Source organism: Numenius arquata, chromosome 9 (genome assembly GCF_964106895.1).
Source record: "Numenius arquata chromosome 9, bNumArq3.hap1.1, whole genome shotgun sequence".
NCBI classification, from domain to species: Eukaryota; Metazoa; Chordata; class Aves; order Charadriiformes; family Scolopacidae; genus Numenius; species Numenius arquata.
In genome coordinates this window covers 55,412,081-55,431,635 of record NC_133584.1, presented here as the reverse complement: position 1 = coordinate 55,431,635, position 19,555 = coordinate 55,412,081, and the positions used below count along the sequence as shown (strand labels likewise).

The window sequence follows — 19,555 nt, the reverse complement described above, 5'->3', positions numbered from 1 at the left end:
GTGGCTCAGCTGCTCTCAGACACTTCCCCTGCACACCCCCAGATACATAAAATATTTGTATATGTATTATATACACACATAAATACATAATAAAAAGAATTTGACATATACAAATAACATAACATACAAAATATTTATGTAGTATATATGAATATATAGCATTTGCATATATATTTAAGAAATAAATATACTGCAGACACATAAACATGCATACAGCAAAGGGCTGCTTAGAGGTGACAGCTCAGAAATAGGAAATGGTGGAGCCAGGGTCAAGACCAACATCCAGGTGCGAGCAAAGGAGGGAGCGATGCTGGAAGTGTACACAGCACAGACAGAGCCAAGGATTGCCCAAATCCTGGCCCGTCCCATGACCTGCCACCAAGATGAGTTAAGTGTCCACACAGCCTGGGGACCCACTCGCCGGGCTTCCCCGTGCCTCCTTGGCATCTCCTGGCCAAGGCACCTCCACAACATGCCCGCTTCATGGTGTTTTTTCAGCTGGCTGCTGAATCCTCTTTCCAGGACTCTTTTTTGTTTTTTGCTTTACCTTCAAACACCATCAGAAAACACAAGTGGCTGCCGGGATGGGAAGCAGAGCTGTAGGATGCAGGAAAGCTCCGACGGTCCCCCAGGAGGGTGGCACTATGGCTCCAGCATTTACAATTGGTGGGTTTGGCTGGGAGCACCTGGGCCGTCAGAAAGGAACAAATCCCTAGTTTCCCAGCTGGACTCACTCTGAGAACCCGCCAAGGATAATTTATAGCCGGTGGTTTAGAGCTTGGCTTAAGCTATCGATCAAGCTCAGAATCACACACCATCCTTCCCCTTGCCAGTTCTTGCCCAGGCGGATCGACAGCAGCTACCAGCCCTCCCAACATGGAGACAAAACCCCCCCCACTTGCCAACAGGGTGGTACTCCATCTCAAAATACTGCTTTTAGCAACCCAGTCTACGCCAGGCACACGAGCCACGCTCACTATTTGCTCATGATGCTTTGAAGACACGTTGCAGCCACTGAGAGCTCAATGCTCCATTGCCAGGGAGGGAAAACCCCACCCCAGCGCTCCCAGTAACGGCTCTCGCTATTTCGCACTGTATTTCATCTGTCCATGTGTTGAAAAGTTCTAATCCTGTACCTATGTATAGTCCTGTAACAGCAATTTTCAATGCCAGCCAGAAAGAAAACACAGCACCCTAGTTTATGGAAAACACTCCGGAGCTAAGTATACAAAATGACAGCATTATAAACCAGAAGCATTTGTCCCATTAAGGTTTCCATTCACAGACAGAATAACAAGGGATGAGTTATTTGGAAGCAGAGGTTTTAAGGACATCGGTAATGTAACAGGGCGAGAGAAACGCTGCGACTGCGAGACCTTCGCTCAGGAGTGACTCAGCACAGCAGCTGCAGCCTGGAAAATTAATATTTCAGCCCCCTCAAAATGCCTGCAAAGTCTTTCAGAGCTTGAGAAAACCAACGCTGGAAGCCCCATCAGCCATCTGATCTGCTCACCGCTACCGGGATTAACACACGCCCCCCCCCACACGGCTCAGTGTGGGCAACCTGCCCCACGGGGAAGCATCTCCCCCAGGCTACAGAGAGCTCCGGCAGCGACCCTGGGGACTCGAGGCAGCGCCGTCAACAGTAAGCAATCACATTTTGGCCTCAAAGCTAAAGGAGACAACCCCCTGACCATCCCTAAACCCCAAAATTTCCCCCTTCACCCCCCGCCCATGGGCACCCTGAGCAGCCCCAGGTGTCCCCAAGCAGAGGCAGGTGTTAAGGAGGTTAACACAGAATCATGTCAAGTAACAAACACCTAGTATTTATTAATAAATTAGTACACTGGAAGGCAATTTTTCAATTCATTCCCCCTCTTCCCCCACTCCCACCCTTTCCCACCGGGCAGCACACGCCACCCTCATGATTTCTTCAAATTGAGCATAGTACAGACTGTTCGTTACGGGAGCATAGTAATTGCAATTATAATCAGACTTCTTAACGATGCAGCTTTTTCCCCCCCACACCCCCCCTCCCTTTTTGTTTGTTTCCTTAATAAAAAGTGAAGTTGTGATTTGAAGAGACTATTTAAGACCAGGTAAGGTCTTTGGAGAACCTATCGTCGGCCACGTCTGTATAAAAAACAAGAGACACGAGTGTAAAAGCATAGCTTGGTTTAAGTCTTACACCACGAGGAGAGCAGGACCACCGGCGGCCGCCTTCGCCCCCCCACGTCCAGCACCGGCTCCCTTCGGGGCCCCCGCCGTTCCCACGAGCGGCAAGGCAAAAAAAATAACTCCTTACATTCGACTGAAGGCAAAGGACCTTTTCATCACCTCGAAGGCTGGTGGGACCGACCCTTTTCCTTTGCGGTTAAAGCGCTTCTGCTTTAGCTTTATAGGAGCGCGACGCATTGTCCGGGTGAAAACCATACAATAAATAACCGTGCTAGTAAAATCTCAGCAATGGATATGAGCTATACAATAGTACATTAAAAAAAAATAATAAGTCAGCTCAGGTGGGAAGCTTAGCTGCATTAAAAGACAGTAACCAGCAACGATTGGGTTTAGGTTTTTTTGCGTGTATTTGCCATTTACTGCTCCGAGGCGAAGGGAGGTGGTGGGAGATGGTCACTCCGAGCGACAGCTTTGACAGAAGAAGTGGGTTACAGAGCAATCCCCGATGTGTTAAATTACATCAGATTCGTGGTCTTTTAGTTCATTAACTGCATTTTTTTTTTTTTTTTTTTTTTTTAAAGTGCATCGACTGATCTGATTGGAATGAGAAACAAGGAGAAGAGAGGCTCGGGAAGGGGACAGAGGGTGCAGAGACTTGGACTGAGCGATAGAGTTAAGGTGGAGGGGTGCAACGCTGGCAAACCACCCCTCCTCCAGAAACCAAGGACACCTCAACGAAAATACTGGCCATATATTCTACAACAAAACCTGCCTGCGTATTGTCGGTCATCTTAACGAGTGCCAAGCTAGCTCTAGCAGATATTCGGAGAGCATGTGGTGACCCAGTGCCTACAGTAAGTCGGGAAGGTGGCTATAGACAGAGTCCAGGAGGGTCTGGCTGGCTTCCTGGCTCTTGACTCCGGCGATCTCAAATAGCCTGTCCAGCTTGTCTTCGGCCTGCGGGATCTCCTCTATCACGTGGAGCTCCTCGGGGTTAAGGATGTGCAGCATGTCATCGAAGATGGGCTGCAGGTCGCAAGGGTCCAAGCGCACCTGGCGCAGGACGGTGTCCTTCTTTTCTGTAGGAGGAAAGGAGAGGGTGGTCAAGAAACCCCTCAATAAACTTCTGCTAACTAGGGCTTGTTCTCCTTGGAGACCTCAGTTCATCCCCTGGTGCCACCTCTGGAGAGGGACACGCCACCAGGAGAATCGAGGGAAAAGGTGGAGGATGGTGAGTGATGGGGAGGGGAGACGATGGAGAAGCCAGCGCTGCTGAGGCACCTAATCCAGGATCCCACTAGAGCAAACACAGCATTTATAAATGCTGAATGGCCAATGTGGGAAAGTGAAGTGGAAGGGGAGCCAAAAAAGCTGAATTCTGCTCTTTTGAGTTGTTTTCCTTGGGTCAGCTTCATTTCCGCACCCAAGTATAAATTCGGTAGATTGACTGAGCTCAGTGTTTCACCTTCGTCAGAAGCTGAAGATTAAATGCAGCAAATTAAATGCAGTAAATTAAACCCCCACAAAAAAGGGTGAGTGACTAACAGTGATTTACATCGTAAGTCAGACGCTGCAGCAAGCAGGACCAAGCGTGGGGGGAAAAAAAAAAAAATAAATTCGATCTTGAAATGACATTTTTTCTGGTTTCATCTCATGGAATAACCCAAGGGCCAAAAGTCAGAAGAAACGTCCCCCAACATCCAGGGATGCTACAAATTCTCCGGCAGCACTTCAAAGAGTTAAAAGCCTTTAAAGGTGTTTTTCCCTCTCAAATCTGTATCATCTTTGCTGACAAGATAGTCTGGTCTAGAACAGGGAGGTGATACACCCCTGGAGAGCCAGTTTTCCCAGTTATTTACTTTAATGATACCATGTCGGGCAGCTCTGCCATGTGCGCTGACCGCAGGGGACATGCCATGGCATCCCTTTGGTCCTCCCGCTCCCCACCCCCTAGAGTGATTTTGGTACCTTTGGTAATAAAAGAGCCTGTCCGGCTGAGCGCGGAGGAGCCGCTGGAGGTCGAGTCGCACCGCAGGAGGGGCTCTGCTTCGTCGACGAAGAAACACTTCTTCTCTGAAGGAGAGGGCTCCACGGTGAGGATGGTGGCCTCTGGGGGCTTGGGGCTGGGCACGGGGCTAATCGGGCTGGGGCTCACCGGCGGTGCCAGTCTGTCAGCTTCAACCTTGGGATGGGGAAAGAGAGGGATAATTAACTCAGGGGATGCTACGCAATGGGCTTGGGCTCAAAACCATCCCGATGGGGATTTGCAGCAGTTTTCAACATGCCCCAGCCCACCCTCAGTGAGTGGTCCCCACATTCGGGTGGCCTCCGCCTCCCAGGGGACCTACTGACCCAGAACAGGCACAGGAGATGACCCAGAGTGGACATCAAACAGGGATTTGGCACATCAACGCTCAACAGGCAGGAGGGGTAATTAATGCAACCTGCACCCTGGGTAGGAGCAACTCTGGATGGCGCAGAGCAACTGCAGCAGAGCATCTTAGCTTCATTTTCCTTCTCCCTCTCAGGTTGCTAATGCCCAAAGTACCAAAACCCCCCAAGAGCCAAACTCTTGGGGGCTAAGGGTGATAATGCCAAGTAGGTAAGCCCTCCCCAAAACCCCTACCACAGATATCATTTCTTAAAAGCCTGGCTCCCCGCCTCCAACCAGTGCTGAGGCTGCAGGGCAAGGGGATGTCCACTGCAGCACGCTCCTGTTACCTGCTACATGGTTAACATTTCAGGTTAATAATTTGTTTGCCCCCTCTTGCCCCTGTTTCCGTGAACACCCTATTAATGCGTGATGGATTTCTCAATCCATCCCATCTAACTTCCGAGTCCAGGGCCAGGAAGGACAAGCTGGGGCTGGCGCTGACCCCAGCATCCCCCCCAGCGCCTTTGCTTTTTGCTACCCTGATGCCAAACAAGGGCAAGCGTTTGGGTTCATGGTCCCAAAGACACAGGGAGCAGCAAGAACTGCTGGAACACGTTGCGCAGGGAAGCAGAACCTGCTTCCTAACTTGATGATGCTCTGCATCTTCCTTCTTGCATCTCCTTCGTGCCTGCACAGCACCAGCCAACATTATCCACCCCCTCCATCTCTCAGCGTCCCCTCGGGATGCAAACCTTGTGCAGACCATTTCTGTTTTCCATTCCCTGCTGGGAGGAGAGGCTCAGGGAAGCGCCCCCATGTCCCCAGCTGGCAGCTCAGGCACCTCTGCAGGTCACCAGGTCCGCCCAAAAACGTAGCTCTAAGCATCACCTAATATTTAACTTCTTTCCAAACCCCACATCCCTGCTTGAACTGCCAAAGCAGATTTACGAGCGTGCAGGCCACTCTCCCAACAGCATTTCACAACCCTGTTTTCTCCTTCTACAGAGGGAAGACCAGGCTATTCCTGCTCACACACTTTTGCCTGCTATCCAGGGCTTAAAATACAAAATTTGGATTAAAGGCTGTGGGACAGGGAGCTGCTGAGCCACCTCCGCGCCGGCATGGATGTGCCTGCGCATTCCTCATCCGTGTCGAGGAATTTGCCACCCACAAATCACATGTCTGCTGAGACGCCCATTAGTTCACATTACATTAACACTGAAGTCTGTTCCCGGTAGCATAAAGGGTTTTCTTTTTTTTCCCCCCACTGAAAATAAACAGGGGAGGATTTGTTCTAGCTCAGCACGTTACGCAATAGGCATGTTAAAAGTCAGATTTAATTTTTAATTAAAAGGATCTGCCTTCTCCTCTGAAACTCCCTCTCCAGTACAGCCCATCGATGAGAATCAGCCTATTGCCATTAACGGGGGAAAAGCAAGGGAAGGACCAGAAGAGCGGCTGGCCGCCTTCCAAATTGCAACATGCTCTGATTTCCCCTTTAAAAAAACCCACCCAAACAAACAAGGCTTTAGGCGTCAGTTTTCCCCCCCGTGCAACTCATCTATTTAATATCCAGCCACAAACCCACCTCCTGATTTCCAAAAAGGGGCTCAGCAGCCCAGGGAGCAGCCGGCTGCCCCGGCTCTGCCTTCCCAGCAGAGAGGAAAAAGCCCTTCCCAGAAGCGTGCGAGTCATTTGGAGTTTAATTAAACAGCTGCTAAAGCACGTTAGGAAAAAAAAAATAAAATAATAAAAATCACCCAAGGTTATTTGACTGTAGGCGTCCCGGGAGCCCAAAGCTTTCCAAATTGCTGAGCGGCTGTGAGCTTACGAGACAAAGTCAACAGGATGCTCGGATGTGTGTTAATATTTAAACCGCGGGAAGAAAGCAAGTGGGAATGAGGGTTTCGAAAGGCCAGGGAAAGCAGGAGGTTGCTGCGAGGTGAAGCCTGTGGAATAGGTGTAAAAATACACTATTCATAGCCCGTGACTCATTTGCTTCAAACCACCTCGGCCATTCCTATTTTTAATAACGGTGGTGCTCGACCGAAACCGAGCTCTGGCCAGAAAAAAAAACCCTAAACCCAACGCCCCTGAAGGCCTTTTGCCTTTCCAGAGCCACCACGTTTCTCACCTTTGCGTCGTCGTTGCAGGGGTCCTGCGCTTGCCACTGAGGCTGCATTTGCACCTGCAGACAGACAGACAGACAGACAGACGGGAGACTGTTAGACCCACGGACCAGCGTGGAAAACCGAAGGCGCCGCGGCAGCTTCGACGCACCAGCAGCTTCCCGCGACCGGTCCCTCATACCGGGGCGCTCCGCCAAATCTTTTTTCTTTTTTTTTTTTTTTTCTTTTTTTTTTTTTTGAGCACTGCAGCGAGAGGTTTGCAATGCCAAAAAAAAAAAAAAAAAAAAAAAAAATCCTAAAAGCTCCCTTTAGGCTGCGGCTCAAGCACTGACATCCTCATGGATCCTGATTCATCTCAGAGGATGCTCTAAGCAGCTGAGGGTGTCTGAAGGTCCTTCCTAAAAGGACGGAAAGGGGACAGAAGGGGATGGGTGCAGAAGATGACACAGGCCTGGCTTTGTTTTCTTTTCACAGCTGCTCCCAACCAGCTCTGTTTGAACTGGCTGGTCCCATTTTCTGCCTTCGTTTTACTGTACCGCAATGAAAGCTCAGCTCGGACAAGCAGAAACTGCAGCTGCTGTGCTAACGTTAGGAAGGAGCAGCCGTGGGCATTAAATAACCCCTCCCTTGGGCGCTGCTTCCCTGTAATTCCTCCTGCAGCAACCAGGCGGTAACAAAAACCCGTGGCAGGTTTGCTGCAGCATCAGCCCGGCTTCGTGCAGCCACGCTTGGGTCGGGTTTTATTGCCCCAACACAAACGCGACTCAAAACTACTGCTTGTTTTTCAAAAAAAAAATTAAAAAAAAAAAAAAATAATAATAAAAAATAAACCCCACGCATGGGAAAATCCAGCAGGGAGCTGGGATTGGAGGAACAACCTCCGCAGAGGGTGGCTGCATACCCTCTCGGGATCGGGGATAAATTTAGCAGCGAGGACACCGCTTCCCGGATCCCTGCCGAAAGATGACACCCGGCTGACACTAGCCCTATTCCCAGGTCTGGTACAACTCCATATGGGATGAGGGAGGAGAAACCCCGGCACATGAAGCAGGGTGGGCTGGGTGGCAGCCCTGCATGGGTGATCCTGCAAATGCAGGCTGGTGTCAGCGGGGGATGCTCTCGCTATAGTCCCTACAGGCACAGGGAGGATCCACCTGGATGAGCAGCTTCATGGCACACGTGGCATCTGGGGGTCCACCTTCAGGGCAGACCGGACCTTGGAAGGTGAAACATCATTGGCTGGGCCATAAGGTCTTGCCAAGGTGGCACAGAAACCCAGTGATGGTCTGCAGGTGCTGCAGAGCAGGAAGCAACCCCTTTGCCAACAAGGGAAAACACATGGGGTGGGGTGGGAAAGCCCAAATGTCTTCTCCATGTCCTTCACCTCACTGGGCAGGTTTCAGAAGAGTGCTTGGCCACCACTGCTGTGGTGGAGTCAGGGTCCCTCAACACAAGGCAGCCCTGGCTACTTAAATCAAACCTCACCACAATCCAGGATGTACAATACCAGGTCTGGAGAGGGTTTAGATGCTGAAACCAAAACACCATCCATGGAGGAAGCAGTTCTTCTGCACTGTACCTGGCCATTTGTCAGCCAAGTGCTTCTCCAGCAGGAGACGGTGTCTCCATGAGAGCTCCTGGTGGCTTCTCCTTTCTATGGATTTGCCCAGCCACTTTTTCAACTCAAACCACAATGAAGAGTTGATGAAGTCATGAAGAAGAGTTTCCAAAGTCAACTACAAGATGAGTCAGTCAGTACTGAGTTTGGCTTGTTTTGACCCCAACGTCTCCTAGTTTCGTCTTAGGCTCCTGAGCCCAATATACTGCAAACACACAGACCCAAGGAGACACGGCTACCACAGCAGGGAAACCTCAAATATAACTGCATCTACTATAAAGTTTATAATTTTGTGCTTATATTATTTACATTTGCATTACTTTAGAAATTATTAAAATTTTGTTTATTGCACATTCTCCAGTCTGGTTCAATCCCAACCTTGGTTTGCCAATACCCAACTCATGCTTTAGAGGAAAGCAGTGATGCCCACCCCAGCAAAACCCAACCAGCCCTACACCTTCCCCGAGGTTCCGGCCACTTTATCCTACAGCTTTATGCCGCAAATAAAGCCTGATGCAGGTCCAGAAGGAAAAGTTACATACAATTTTGGGGTTTTTTCTCCCCTAGCTGCCCGGGCTTTTCCCAGCCCTCAGAGTTCAGCCTCGCGGCTGGGAAATCCACCCAACAGCTTTGCCCCCGCTCTGCCGCCACGTGAGGTTAACGCAGCACAAAGCTAATTGCTAATTACTGGGTCCAGCCCAATTCTGCTTTGCCAAAAGAAGAAATGAAGGGGATGGGCAGGAGCTGTCGGGGCTGGATTTGGGGAACGTTGCTCCAGGCTCTTGCCTCCCTCCTCCTTCCCCCAGGGTTTTGACCTGCAAAAGAGGAAGAAAAGGAGCCAGAAGGCGCTCCCACAGCCACATGCCTGGACACGGGGCACTTTCAGATCCTCTTCTCCTCCAGCAACCCCCAAAAACCCCATGGCTTAAGCTCACACCAGACCCAGCCCTGACATATCTGCTGATTCACAGCAGATTATCCGCAGCGTGCAATTAGTCCTGAACCTAAACCCCGTCGGGCTCAGGGCTGCGGCTCCCCCCTCTCTATTTCCAACGTCTCCCTGATTAATTTGATTTATTTTTTTTAAAAGCTTTGCTGAGGCTGCACTGCTGAACACCCTGAGCAAGGCTGTTTGCTTCACCTCCATCCGTTGCCTGAAATATTTCAGCCGAGGCCAGCAAAGCCATAAATAAAAAAGATAAGAGCTTAAAGCATTGCTCACAGCAGGACACTTACGGTAGCCAAGGTGGCCAGCTGTGCCAGCAACGCCCCAGGCCAGCCCGGGCGAGCACAGACAACCCTCCCTATTTGCAAAACACTGCCACGCGCCCCCAAAAAATAATCCCGTTACCCAGCGCCAGCACCGCATTGAACTTCTCTGTTTTTAACCCCCAAAATGGAGAATTGCAATTTGCTGGGATAGCAGTGAGAAACCTCTCCCTTTCCTCCCCCCACCCTCCAACCCCTGTTTTTGTTGTTGTCAGCACCACTAATTTGGGGTGTGCCTGTGCTCACTAAGCAGCGCCCCGGCTCGCACGCCGCTGCCCGGGGAGAGATTTTGCAAACCTCGAGCTGGAGCAGCGTTCGTGGCCGGGGCCAACCTTTCACGGGAGCCCCGCGAGTTAAACGCACCCCAAAAAAAATCATCCCACAGCTGCTGCGCTCGTTGTATTTTCTGGATCAGCTGAAAAAAAAAAAAACAAAAAAAAAAAACCCACAAAAAAACCAAACCAACCACCCAACCTAGCAAAGCGATTCAGAGGGCTAATCGCGTTTTAACCTAAATTCATTCAGCGCGATGCAAAACCAGCATAATCTCCCACAGCTGAAAAAGCCGGTGAGCCTTCGGCGGAGCTGCTCCCTACCCAAAGGAAAATGTTCCTGCCAAATACCGTAACACTCCAGACACTGCCATTAATTCCCCTGTGCCTATCGGGGGTTGTAAATATTTGGATTTCGGAGCCCAAAAGGCTGCCGGGGGACTGGGGCACTAGGGGAGAGAGCACCTTTGCCTCTGCAGGTTTCACAGGCTGAAGACAGACACCAGATAAAGGATTTGGGACAAGGATGCAACAGCAGGGGGGATGAAGGGAAGCTGGGTGGGTTTAGGGTACCAATTTGCTGTCCAAGAGCCGGGTCACCAAATAACACAATTTCTACCTATGAGCTGGGGGTGTTGGTGCTTTCTTACGATACAGGGTCATGGGGAGAGATGGTGGAGCTCCCCTTTGTGCCCAGGGATGCCAGGCAAGGGCCAAAGGCATCACTGATGGCACAGCCACCTACACAGCCCTGCCGGGCTCATCTAGGACAACCTGGCATGCATTGGATGCTCGCTGCTGGCCCAGGTTATCCCAAGGGCATCATGCCTTTAGCCGCAGGGAGGACACACGCTTTTGCATTGCTTAGAGAGTCCTCACTCCCTCCACAGCACAAAAAAAAGCTCTATTTATTATTTTTCTTTTCTTTTCTTTTGCACAACAGCTTCTGCAGGGCCAGTTGCTGGGGAGGTGCAGCGCAACACCCACGCCTGCCACCAACGGGGTGAGCCGCTCCTTCGGATCAAACTGGTTCCGTTTGGAGAGAAACTGCCTCGATTTGCCTGTGTTTGGACAGAAAAACCACCAAGAGCCAAACCCGGATTAGCTCTAATTAAAGGCTTTCCAACCAGCGCGGATTAAAAGAACCCCAAACAAAGCGACCTCAGCGCCTGCCCCTGGCATTGAGCAATCTGCTCCACCGGCTGCTTATGGTCTGGACCGCCAGGATGCAGCTCAGGGATTTGGTTCCCCTTGCACAGGCTGCTTCCCACAGCCTTCTGCATCCCTCCCAGGGCCACTCCATCACCTCCTGCATCCACAGTGCAGGAGCTAATCCAGGGAGAGGAGGGAGACAGGTTACAGCAGGTAATTCCTTGCAGAAAGGCAGTGTGCTGCCATGCTGAATCTGCACCCCGGGGTGCTTTCCAGCTTCGACATCTCATGCACTGATTCAGAGACTGGCCGGGGACCTTCGGGGCAGAGGGACTGCACAGGAATGGCCAACCCCTAAGGCTGATCATGAGGGATCCTCATTCAAAAAAGCCCGATCGGATGCATGGAGGAGAAGAATATGCCAGCTTGGGTGAATTTTTAAACATCTCGTTTGCTGAAACAAGCCCTGCTTCTCATGTGGACCCACCTGAGCTACCTTCTAAAAAGATTAGCAAACCAATTTTGCCAATTTCTAGGAAAGCAAGTGAAAGCCACAGGTGACTACCAGGCTCCAGGTGCTGCTGGACACTGGGGAACACAGCACACTGTTTTAAAAAACGAAGAGAAACATCCTCCAGGAGAGCTGGTTGGGAAGTCCAGAAGACTTGCCTACAAGAATCCATGAGATTTGTGCTTGCTCATTCTCCAGAGCATCTCCTCGCTGTATTTTCAGAGTTATGGGCAACCCAAGGAAACAGCTTGTGTTTACTCCATTGTTGTGACTCCACCATCCCAATGGGTCGCCCAATAAACCCTGCTCTTGAATCCCCCCCGCCCCGACACATGCTGTGCCCCACAAGCTTTACTATACACAAAGGTCCACCTTGCCAGGCCCCTACCAAGTGCCCACAGGTTTTCAGGCCCCCACCCATTCCCCTTTGGGTCTGGGTCATTGCTAAGGTCAATAGGAGATGTTTCTCCAACTGGTTTAGGGGGAAAAGCCCTCCCTTGACTACCCCTACATCCACCCATGTGTTGTCCCAATGGCTTCTATGTTCAGAGCAGCCCCATTCATGACCATTACGAACACTTCCAGAAGACAACCAAATTATCAGAGCCAAAAAACCAAAAGCACACTGACAAGTAAGGCAGAGGTGGCCAAAACAAACTGCAAAGGTCACCGAGGCACCTCCCAATGACTTACACCCGGTCCAGACCCTGTTGCAGAATATTCTGCAGCAATTTATCTAGCCTCCCAAAACACAGGACAGCTTGTTTTAAGGCCAAGGCTGCCAAAGAAGGGCAACAAGTCTGGAGAACTGCACACATGGAACCCCCATGCTACCAGTCACCACCTTGAAGGAAGCAACTTGCTGCTCTACAACAACATGCTTGGTCCTTCCCTCTCACAAAATCCTGGGCATTAAATTTATTGCATTTAAGAGCAAGTTTAAAGGGGGATGTTTCTTCCTCCATGTCCCCAACACAAAGGCTCGAGTACCAGGTCCTCCTTGTGACCTTCAAAGATACAGGCAAACCACAACATGTGGGACCCAAGAGCCTGTCAAAACTTTGACAAGGTTTTGAGCAAACTTTGGCAAAGCTTTGCTCAAAAGCAATGTAAAGCTTAAAAATAAGCTCCTGGAGCTCCAGTGGGAGATGGAGTCCAGCTACTGGGCTATCAGCTGAGCTCGAGGCCGCAGCTGGGTCCCATGCACCCACACGCTCACCACAGCAGACAAGACCTGTGCTACCATCAGACAAGAGCGCCTGAAGCCCAGCCCATAGTTACCGGCGTGGTGTCCTCCATCAGGCCTCGGATCTTCTCCACCACGTCGTTGCGGCGGTGCTGGCGGAGGGCGCTGATGAGCTGGGCCAGGCTGGCCTCGGGCCCGCGGATGGTCCAGTGCTGCAAGGCGGCGTAGGCGCGCTCGTGGTCGGCCGCGTAGCCGTTGGAGAAAGCCGCCACCTCCCGCTCGCTGGCGTTGCACAGGAACTGGTAGATGTCCTTCCACTGGCTCCCCACCTGGGCTGCCACCAGCTTCAGGATGTCGATGCCTGCGGGGCAGAAGAGCTACAGGTGAGGCACGGGGGTCTGCAGCATTGCAGACATACGCTTTAGCAAAGCTCCTCCCATGCCTAAATAGCCATATTTCCCTTTTCTTTGGTTGTTTTTTGTTTGGAGATTTTTATTATTATTATTATTATTATTTTTAAGACCTTTCCTGAGGCCAGGCTGCAAGGAGCTCTGCAGGCAGGCAGCACCCATAACGTGCTCAACACCCACTCTGCAAGTAAAGGGTGACAGACCCATAGGTTGCTCCAATCGAGCCAAACACGCTCTAAAATTAGCCACGTTAATTTAATTGTAAAACGTCCCGTGCTCTTCAGCAGAGGAAAAACCCTGGTACCCAGCCACCGCATGGCTGCAGGAGCAGGGGACGTAGCAACACGCTCCTCCGTACGCCTGCACTGCAGCTACCGCTTTGAACAGGAGCTGGATTAAGAGGTGAGTCACCAAAGCATCTCTACAAAGGTGAATATTTCCATAACAGAGCACCTATAGCAGCTACAGTGGCACTTAGAGCCGATTCCGGTGCAGACCGGTGGGATGACTCAGTTACGGGATGGGAGACACTGCACCAGGGGAGCGTTGGGTGAATGGAAGATCTGGTGTGGGATCTGAAGAACAAAAAGGCAGAGCTTCTCTCACAAAAAGCCCTTGAGACACGTTGGTTCAAGTCGGTGAAGGTTTCCTCCCTTCAGCTTTGGGAGCAATGCAAACAGCGCACTCATCCCTGCGTCTACTAAGAGACCAGGAGTTAAATCTTCGAACAAAGCCATACCTCTTCCATAACGGCTAATTAACCTCGTTTTATCAAGCCGAACACCACCTTGTTTTAAACCACCACGAGAAGGGTCGGCAGAGGTGAGCTGCAGAGATAAACTCACTTTTTTCAGAGATGCCATCACACCTCGGGTTTCCTCGCGAGCCTGCATCCCGCCCCCCCCATCGCTACAGGGGCTGTTTCTCCTTCCCTCTGTGGGCACAGCAGCTGCCTCCGCAAAAACAGCTGCTTACAGAGGAATATCGTAGCCAGGGTCTTCCCTGCTGGCCTAAAATTGAACAATTTCTAATGCAGTTTAGACCAGACCTCCCAATCACACCTTCAGGTCACAACCCTGATATAGCCAAGTAGATACATACATATATATATACACATATATATTTTTAAAATAAATATATACATATAAACTATACAGCCTGATACAGATATAACGATATCTCTTTTTATATATATAAAAACAATACGGCCCAATATATATCTCACATATATGTGTGTGTATGTCTATATATACATAGATATAGATACAATACAGATATTTTTATGTATCATAAGCCTTTTTAATATCTACATATAGATACTTTATATATATGTGTGTACATATATACACATATATATAAAATATCTATATGGCCTGATATAGATATTTTTATATGTGTATATATACCTATCTACATATGATATTTTATATATGCGTGTGTATATATGCTTGTGCACACACACACATATATTAAAAAACCCCAACTATACAGCCTCATATAGGTATTTTTGACTCAAATCCTTCCCCATTATTAAAGTAAGCTTATCAAGACCTACTATATATAGACTTCAGTTTTCACTTCCGAGCTAGATAACGTCGCCATGACCTCACAGCGCTCCGAGCATCCGCAGCCAACGTTCCACCTGCTCTACAGCAGCAAAATACCAAAGTACAAACCACGTTTTGTGTATTCCAACCCTCCCCCCACCATAACCAGCAAACCTCCCTCCCCAGCCGATTTATGGCGATGCACATGTGCCATCTCACATGGAGATGTGAGGGTCGGGGTTTCTCCTACCATAAAAGCTCAGCCCAGAGCAGGGGATGCAGCCCCCCAAACCCCAAACCAGCCACAGGGCTTGGTTTTAACTATGGAGAGGTTCAGAAGAAAAAAAAAAAAAAAAAAAATTAAAAAAGCGCCTTCTTCATTATTCAAAATAAGCCCAAGACAAAGAAAATGTTTCCCAGCATTATGGAACAAGACAAGGCTGTGAATATGCTATTGAGATTTATGATGGGGCTAATTATCTGAGGCACATAAATACATGTTATCGCCCGTCACGTTTCAACACGGTAGCAGGAATTAAGCCTGGTCTCGTTAATTCCTCCCGTTACTCAAAGGAAGACAAATTCCTTTCCCTCGATGATGTTGCACCCATCTGTGCCGGCTGTAGGTCTTGTGCCGGGAGGACACCCAGCACATCACACCAGCAGCCAAGCCCCGCGTCTTCAGGTACCACAAACCATGCTGATACGGAGCCCAAAAGCCAACTCAGGTTTGGAATCAGATCCTTTAAACCAGCAAATTCAACTAGTTTTGGCATAAAACCAGTCAACGCTTAATTTTCCCACTCAACCCAGGAAAAAAAATAAATCAAAAATCCCTGGCTTTGAGGGTAGAAAAGGCTCCGCAAGGCTTGTGCACCAAGGTAAGGACAGCAATGCAAAGGGGGAGGGACGAGCAGGTCTGCTGCTGCCCATTATATATCTATATATAGATATATCTCAGTGCGTAAGTCATTATCTCAGAGCTTTTCCAACCTTCATATTTAGGGATAATTTTTTTTTCCTGGGTTAAGTGATTGATACATAATGATGCCTATTTATATATATATATGTGTGTGTGTGTATGTGTGTGTGTGTGTGTGTATATATATATACTGTGTATATATATATTGTGTATATATATATATATATATATAAAAATAAATCAAATGCTGCCCATTTTATATATAAAATGAGCAGAGCTGGGTCCCCAACTGTGCTGCCCTGGGGTGAGATGAAGCATTATAGCTGGGTGGGAGCTTCACCCACTCCCAGGTGCGTCAGTCGTACAGAAGCATTAAAACATAATTTGCTGGTTTATAACCCCCGTGTGGCACATCCAGTCCCTCCCGGGAAAGGAAAAAAAAAAAAAAAGGAAAAAAAAAACCCTGCTCCCATCTGCGTATTTAATGCTGATAAATCCCAGTATTTACAGCTGCTGTACTGGTGAGAAAAGTTTTAGCTGGTTGCGACTTGTTTGGCACCAGTTTTACACGACATTTACGTCCTAATGTGCTCGGGCAAGATTTACAACACAGCGCTCATGCTCCTACTGGCATTTTCAAGTTTAGTATATTTAATCTCACCGTTCAATAAAGTGGCCCCATAAACATGTTTATATCCCTCGGCAATAATATCCCAGGGCACGAGAACACACCAGGCAGCAGAGGACTTAATGGCGCGTAATAATCTTTGGAGAACAAATGTTCCATTAAAAACGAATTTGGAAATGTCTACCTTAATACTGTAAGAACCTTAAACTCATTTTCTTGCAACTATTAAACGAATTTAAGCCCCATATGTTTGTTACATCCACTGCAATATTGTGCAAACAAAACCCCAGAGAGATATGGAAGAGACACAGACGCGAGCGCAGATTTGGCTCCAGTCAGTTAGGAAACCATTGCTCCCCCTGTTCTCGAAAAATAAGATTAAAACCATTACATGACAAGTTGCAGCTCTACACGCTGCCAAGTAAGACTGCTCAAGCCATTTACAGTAACTTAATTCACTTGTTCAAAATGAAAATAAAATGTTAATGCTTATAATAAGCTTACAGTCCTACTATTTCCATATTTCCAGAAGTCCTACAAGTTACTCTGCAGAGCATTAATAGTGCCGGAGGGTCCTCTTGGGATGGGAAGGTGCCCACCAGGGTGCACGGAGCAAAAACCTCAGCTCCACCTTGGGTCCTGGGTTTTCATCACCCACCGAACCACATGGACCTTCTCCCACTAGGCTTATCTGCATGACAAGGCTGAAGATGGGCTCAAAGCTCTCCAGAGCCCAGCAAATCCAAGTAAAACAGCTGAGCCCGGTGGGGATGGTGCTTTAATCCACCTGTTTCACACTTCCCACGTGAGGCCAGTCACAGTCACGTTGGTGCGATGCTGAAGCTGCTCTGAGCTTGCAGACACCAGACAACCACAAGAACAACCTGGGAGAGCTGTCACCATCCTGCTGCTGATGCAGGAGGCACCACCACTCTCTCCATCATCAACATCAGGGACCATCACCATTTATTACCAGCTCTGCTCGCCTCAGACACAGGAATTAAAGAAAAGCCCCTGCTGTGAAACCCCCACAGCTGCCTCCAGCAGAGCCACGTGTGCCACGGCCATCCTGGAGCAGGCAACGACAGCGTCTGAAGGATCCAGGACAGCCACGTGCATCTTGGGTACCTGGGAAGGTGGCATTTAAATTGCCATTACCTAAACATTGCAATTCTCTAAATGTTGTGATGGGCTACTCCATGTAACCATCTAATATTTTAAGGTGGCCACAACCCCGGAGCAATGAAGAACTCCCCTTCAAGCCAGAACAAGGCCAACATGTTGCACACAGGAAAATGTGAAGCCCAAGAGTGGATGTAGACACATGGGAACATGGTCGCAACCAGGCATGTCTACAACCAGAGCAAACTGAGATAAATGGAGACAAGTCCAGAGACAGATGAAGTGGCACAAGCAAACAGCACTGCTGAATACACATCCAGCTCATCTATAAAGATACTGAGCTGAAGGGAGGACTTTCCTGGAAAGGCAAGGCAGGTCTACAGACAGGTCTCTCGCCTCCAAGCACGCTGCTCACCTCTGCCCCAATCTTCCTCATAAACTCCATTTCAGTGACTTCCATTTGCTTATTTTGAATCTGGTTCAAGATTTTTCGCACCCATTTCCAACTCCTTCAGGTGTCTCCCACCTCATCGTGGTGTGCACAGTTCGGCATAGACGGAGCAGTCACTCCTCCCACCCATGAATGTCACTGGGATAGTAATCACGCAAGCGAACAGGACTTGGCCAACCTTTAATGACTCTCTTGAGCTTGTTCTGGACAAGCCTTGCTCGTCTTCTGTAGCCCTACTATTTACAGGTTGGACATCAAATGAGTCCTTCAGCAATCATTTGGCCTCAAGCAGGGCAAGAAGCCAGCATGGCGCCGGGCCATGACCAGGGGTGCTGGCACACTTACATACAATACACCTGCAAGAGACCATTTTTCCTCTTTGCCATTGCTTTTTGACATCTTTCAATAAACTTGAGAAGAGTAGAAGAGCTGCCCTGCCAGAAGGCTACACCCAGGCACCTGGCAGCAGATACGGTAAAGTCTAACCACAGCCCAGCCACAGAGGAGCTTCAGTTCCTTCCTTTCCCCACCCTCTCACAAACAAAAAGCCGTCATTATTTTCATTTTCAGAGCCCAAGCCAAACATAATTTGGTATTTTTCATAAGAGAGCTTGCTGAGAAGCTGCTGCCTTTAAGGGAAAATCTCATGCTCAGGTCTACAGAGCCCTCCCAAGCCACGTGTCCTCCAGTCCACTAACAATGAGGGGACACAGCAGAGAGAAAAGGATTAACACAACATTAGTTCCAAGTCTTATAGGCTGTCTTATACAGCTGGGAAGCAAAGGTCAGGAGATCCTCCAGGACCTGTGGGTCATCTGCCCCGGGTTCCAGAGCCAGCTTCATGCATTTTCAGAAAGGCTGGATTTCAAGAGACGCCAGGCTCCAGCCCTTCATCAGCAGGGTCGGGTCCCACCAGCCCACCTATAATACCTGCAGGAACTGATCTCCACCATGCCAGTACCAACTGAGCTAGACTACCTGGAGCCTCCACCACCTGCCTACTGACACAGGTATCCTAGAGGTGGGCAATGTTAATTGCTACACCCACCCTACACATAGACCAATGGCTTGTTCATCAACACAATCCAGACCTCCCAATAACAGAGACATTGAAATCCATCTTTTCTCTACAGAAAGGACACTATTTGCCATTACTGGGTCTTCATCCTACATGGGAAGAGCTGTAATTCCATCACTTTCTCCATCTGTCCACTTCAGAGCACATGGCACCACGTGGAATGACAAATCGTGACCCTGACAGGCTGGTTGGGTTTCAACACTCACACAGACCTCGAGGATGAAACATCACAGGTGGAGAGCACAGCCCAAAGGCACACGCAAGTCAGACAGGAGAACCGCAGTGATGCAGCCCAACCCTCCCCTGTCTTCAGATAAAAGCTCCAAATCACTGCTAACCCAGCTCTGTTCCTGAGCTCATCCCACCTACCTCCTCCAAACATCCTCCTGACTCATGCGAAACGCGGCCGCAGCAGCCTATTTTTACCTCTGAACACACACCCAGGGCCCGCATGTACAACCGATGCGGCACATTCAAACTCCCATTGACCGGACATCATGGCTTGGCCAAACCAGGACTTTGAAATCCCAACTCCCTGGCACAAACACCTTTCCAAAAACATGAAAATTTCACCACCGTTGGCCAAAAAGTGGGTGGTGGGGGTGGTGTTGGAAACTCAATCCGCCCCAAATATATTTTAGGTACTAAATGCGGAGGTTTGGAAGATGTGTAAGGTCCTGCACCTGGGGCAGGGCAACCCCTGGTATC

At 49.3% G+C, this 19,555-nt stretch overlaps 1 protein-coding gene across 1 annotated transcript in view; it reads right to left on the bottom strand.

Annotated features, from left to right (window-relative positions):
- Positions 1–2,168: 2,168 nt before the first annotated feature.
- Positions 2,169–19,555, bottom strand: part of TNFRSF21 (TNF receptor superfamily member 21) — a 28,787-nt gene continuing 11,400 nt past the window's right edge. Inside the window, exons 3-5 of the mRNA XM_074153334.1 lie at positions 12,785–13,050; positions 4,147–4,360; positions 2,169–3,257 (exon numbers count right to left, since the gene is read on the bottom strand). Of these exons, the coding sequence (XP_074009435.1) occupies positions 3,028–3,257; positions 4,147–4,360; positions 12,785–13,050 (710 nt within the window). The 3' untranslated portion in view covers positions 2,169–3,027. The remainder of the gene's footprint in view (positions 3,258–4,146; positions 4,361–12,784; positions 13,051–19,555) is intronic.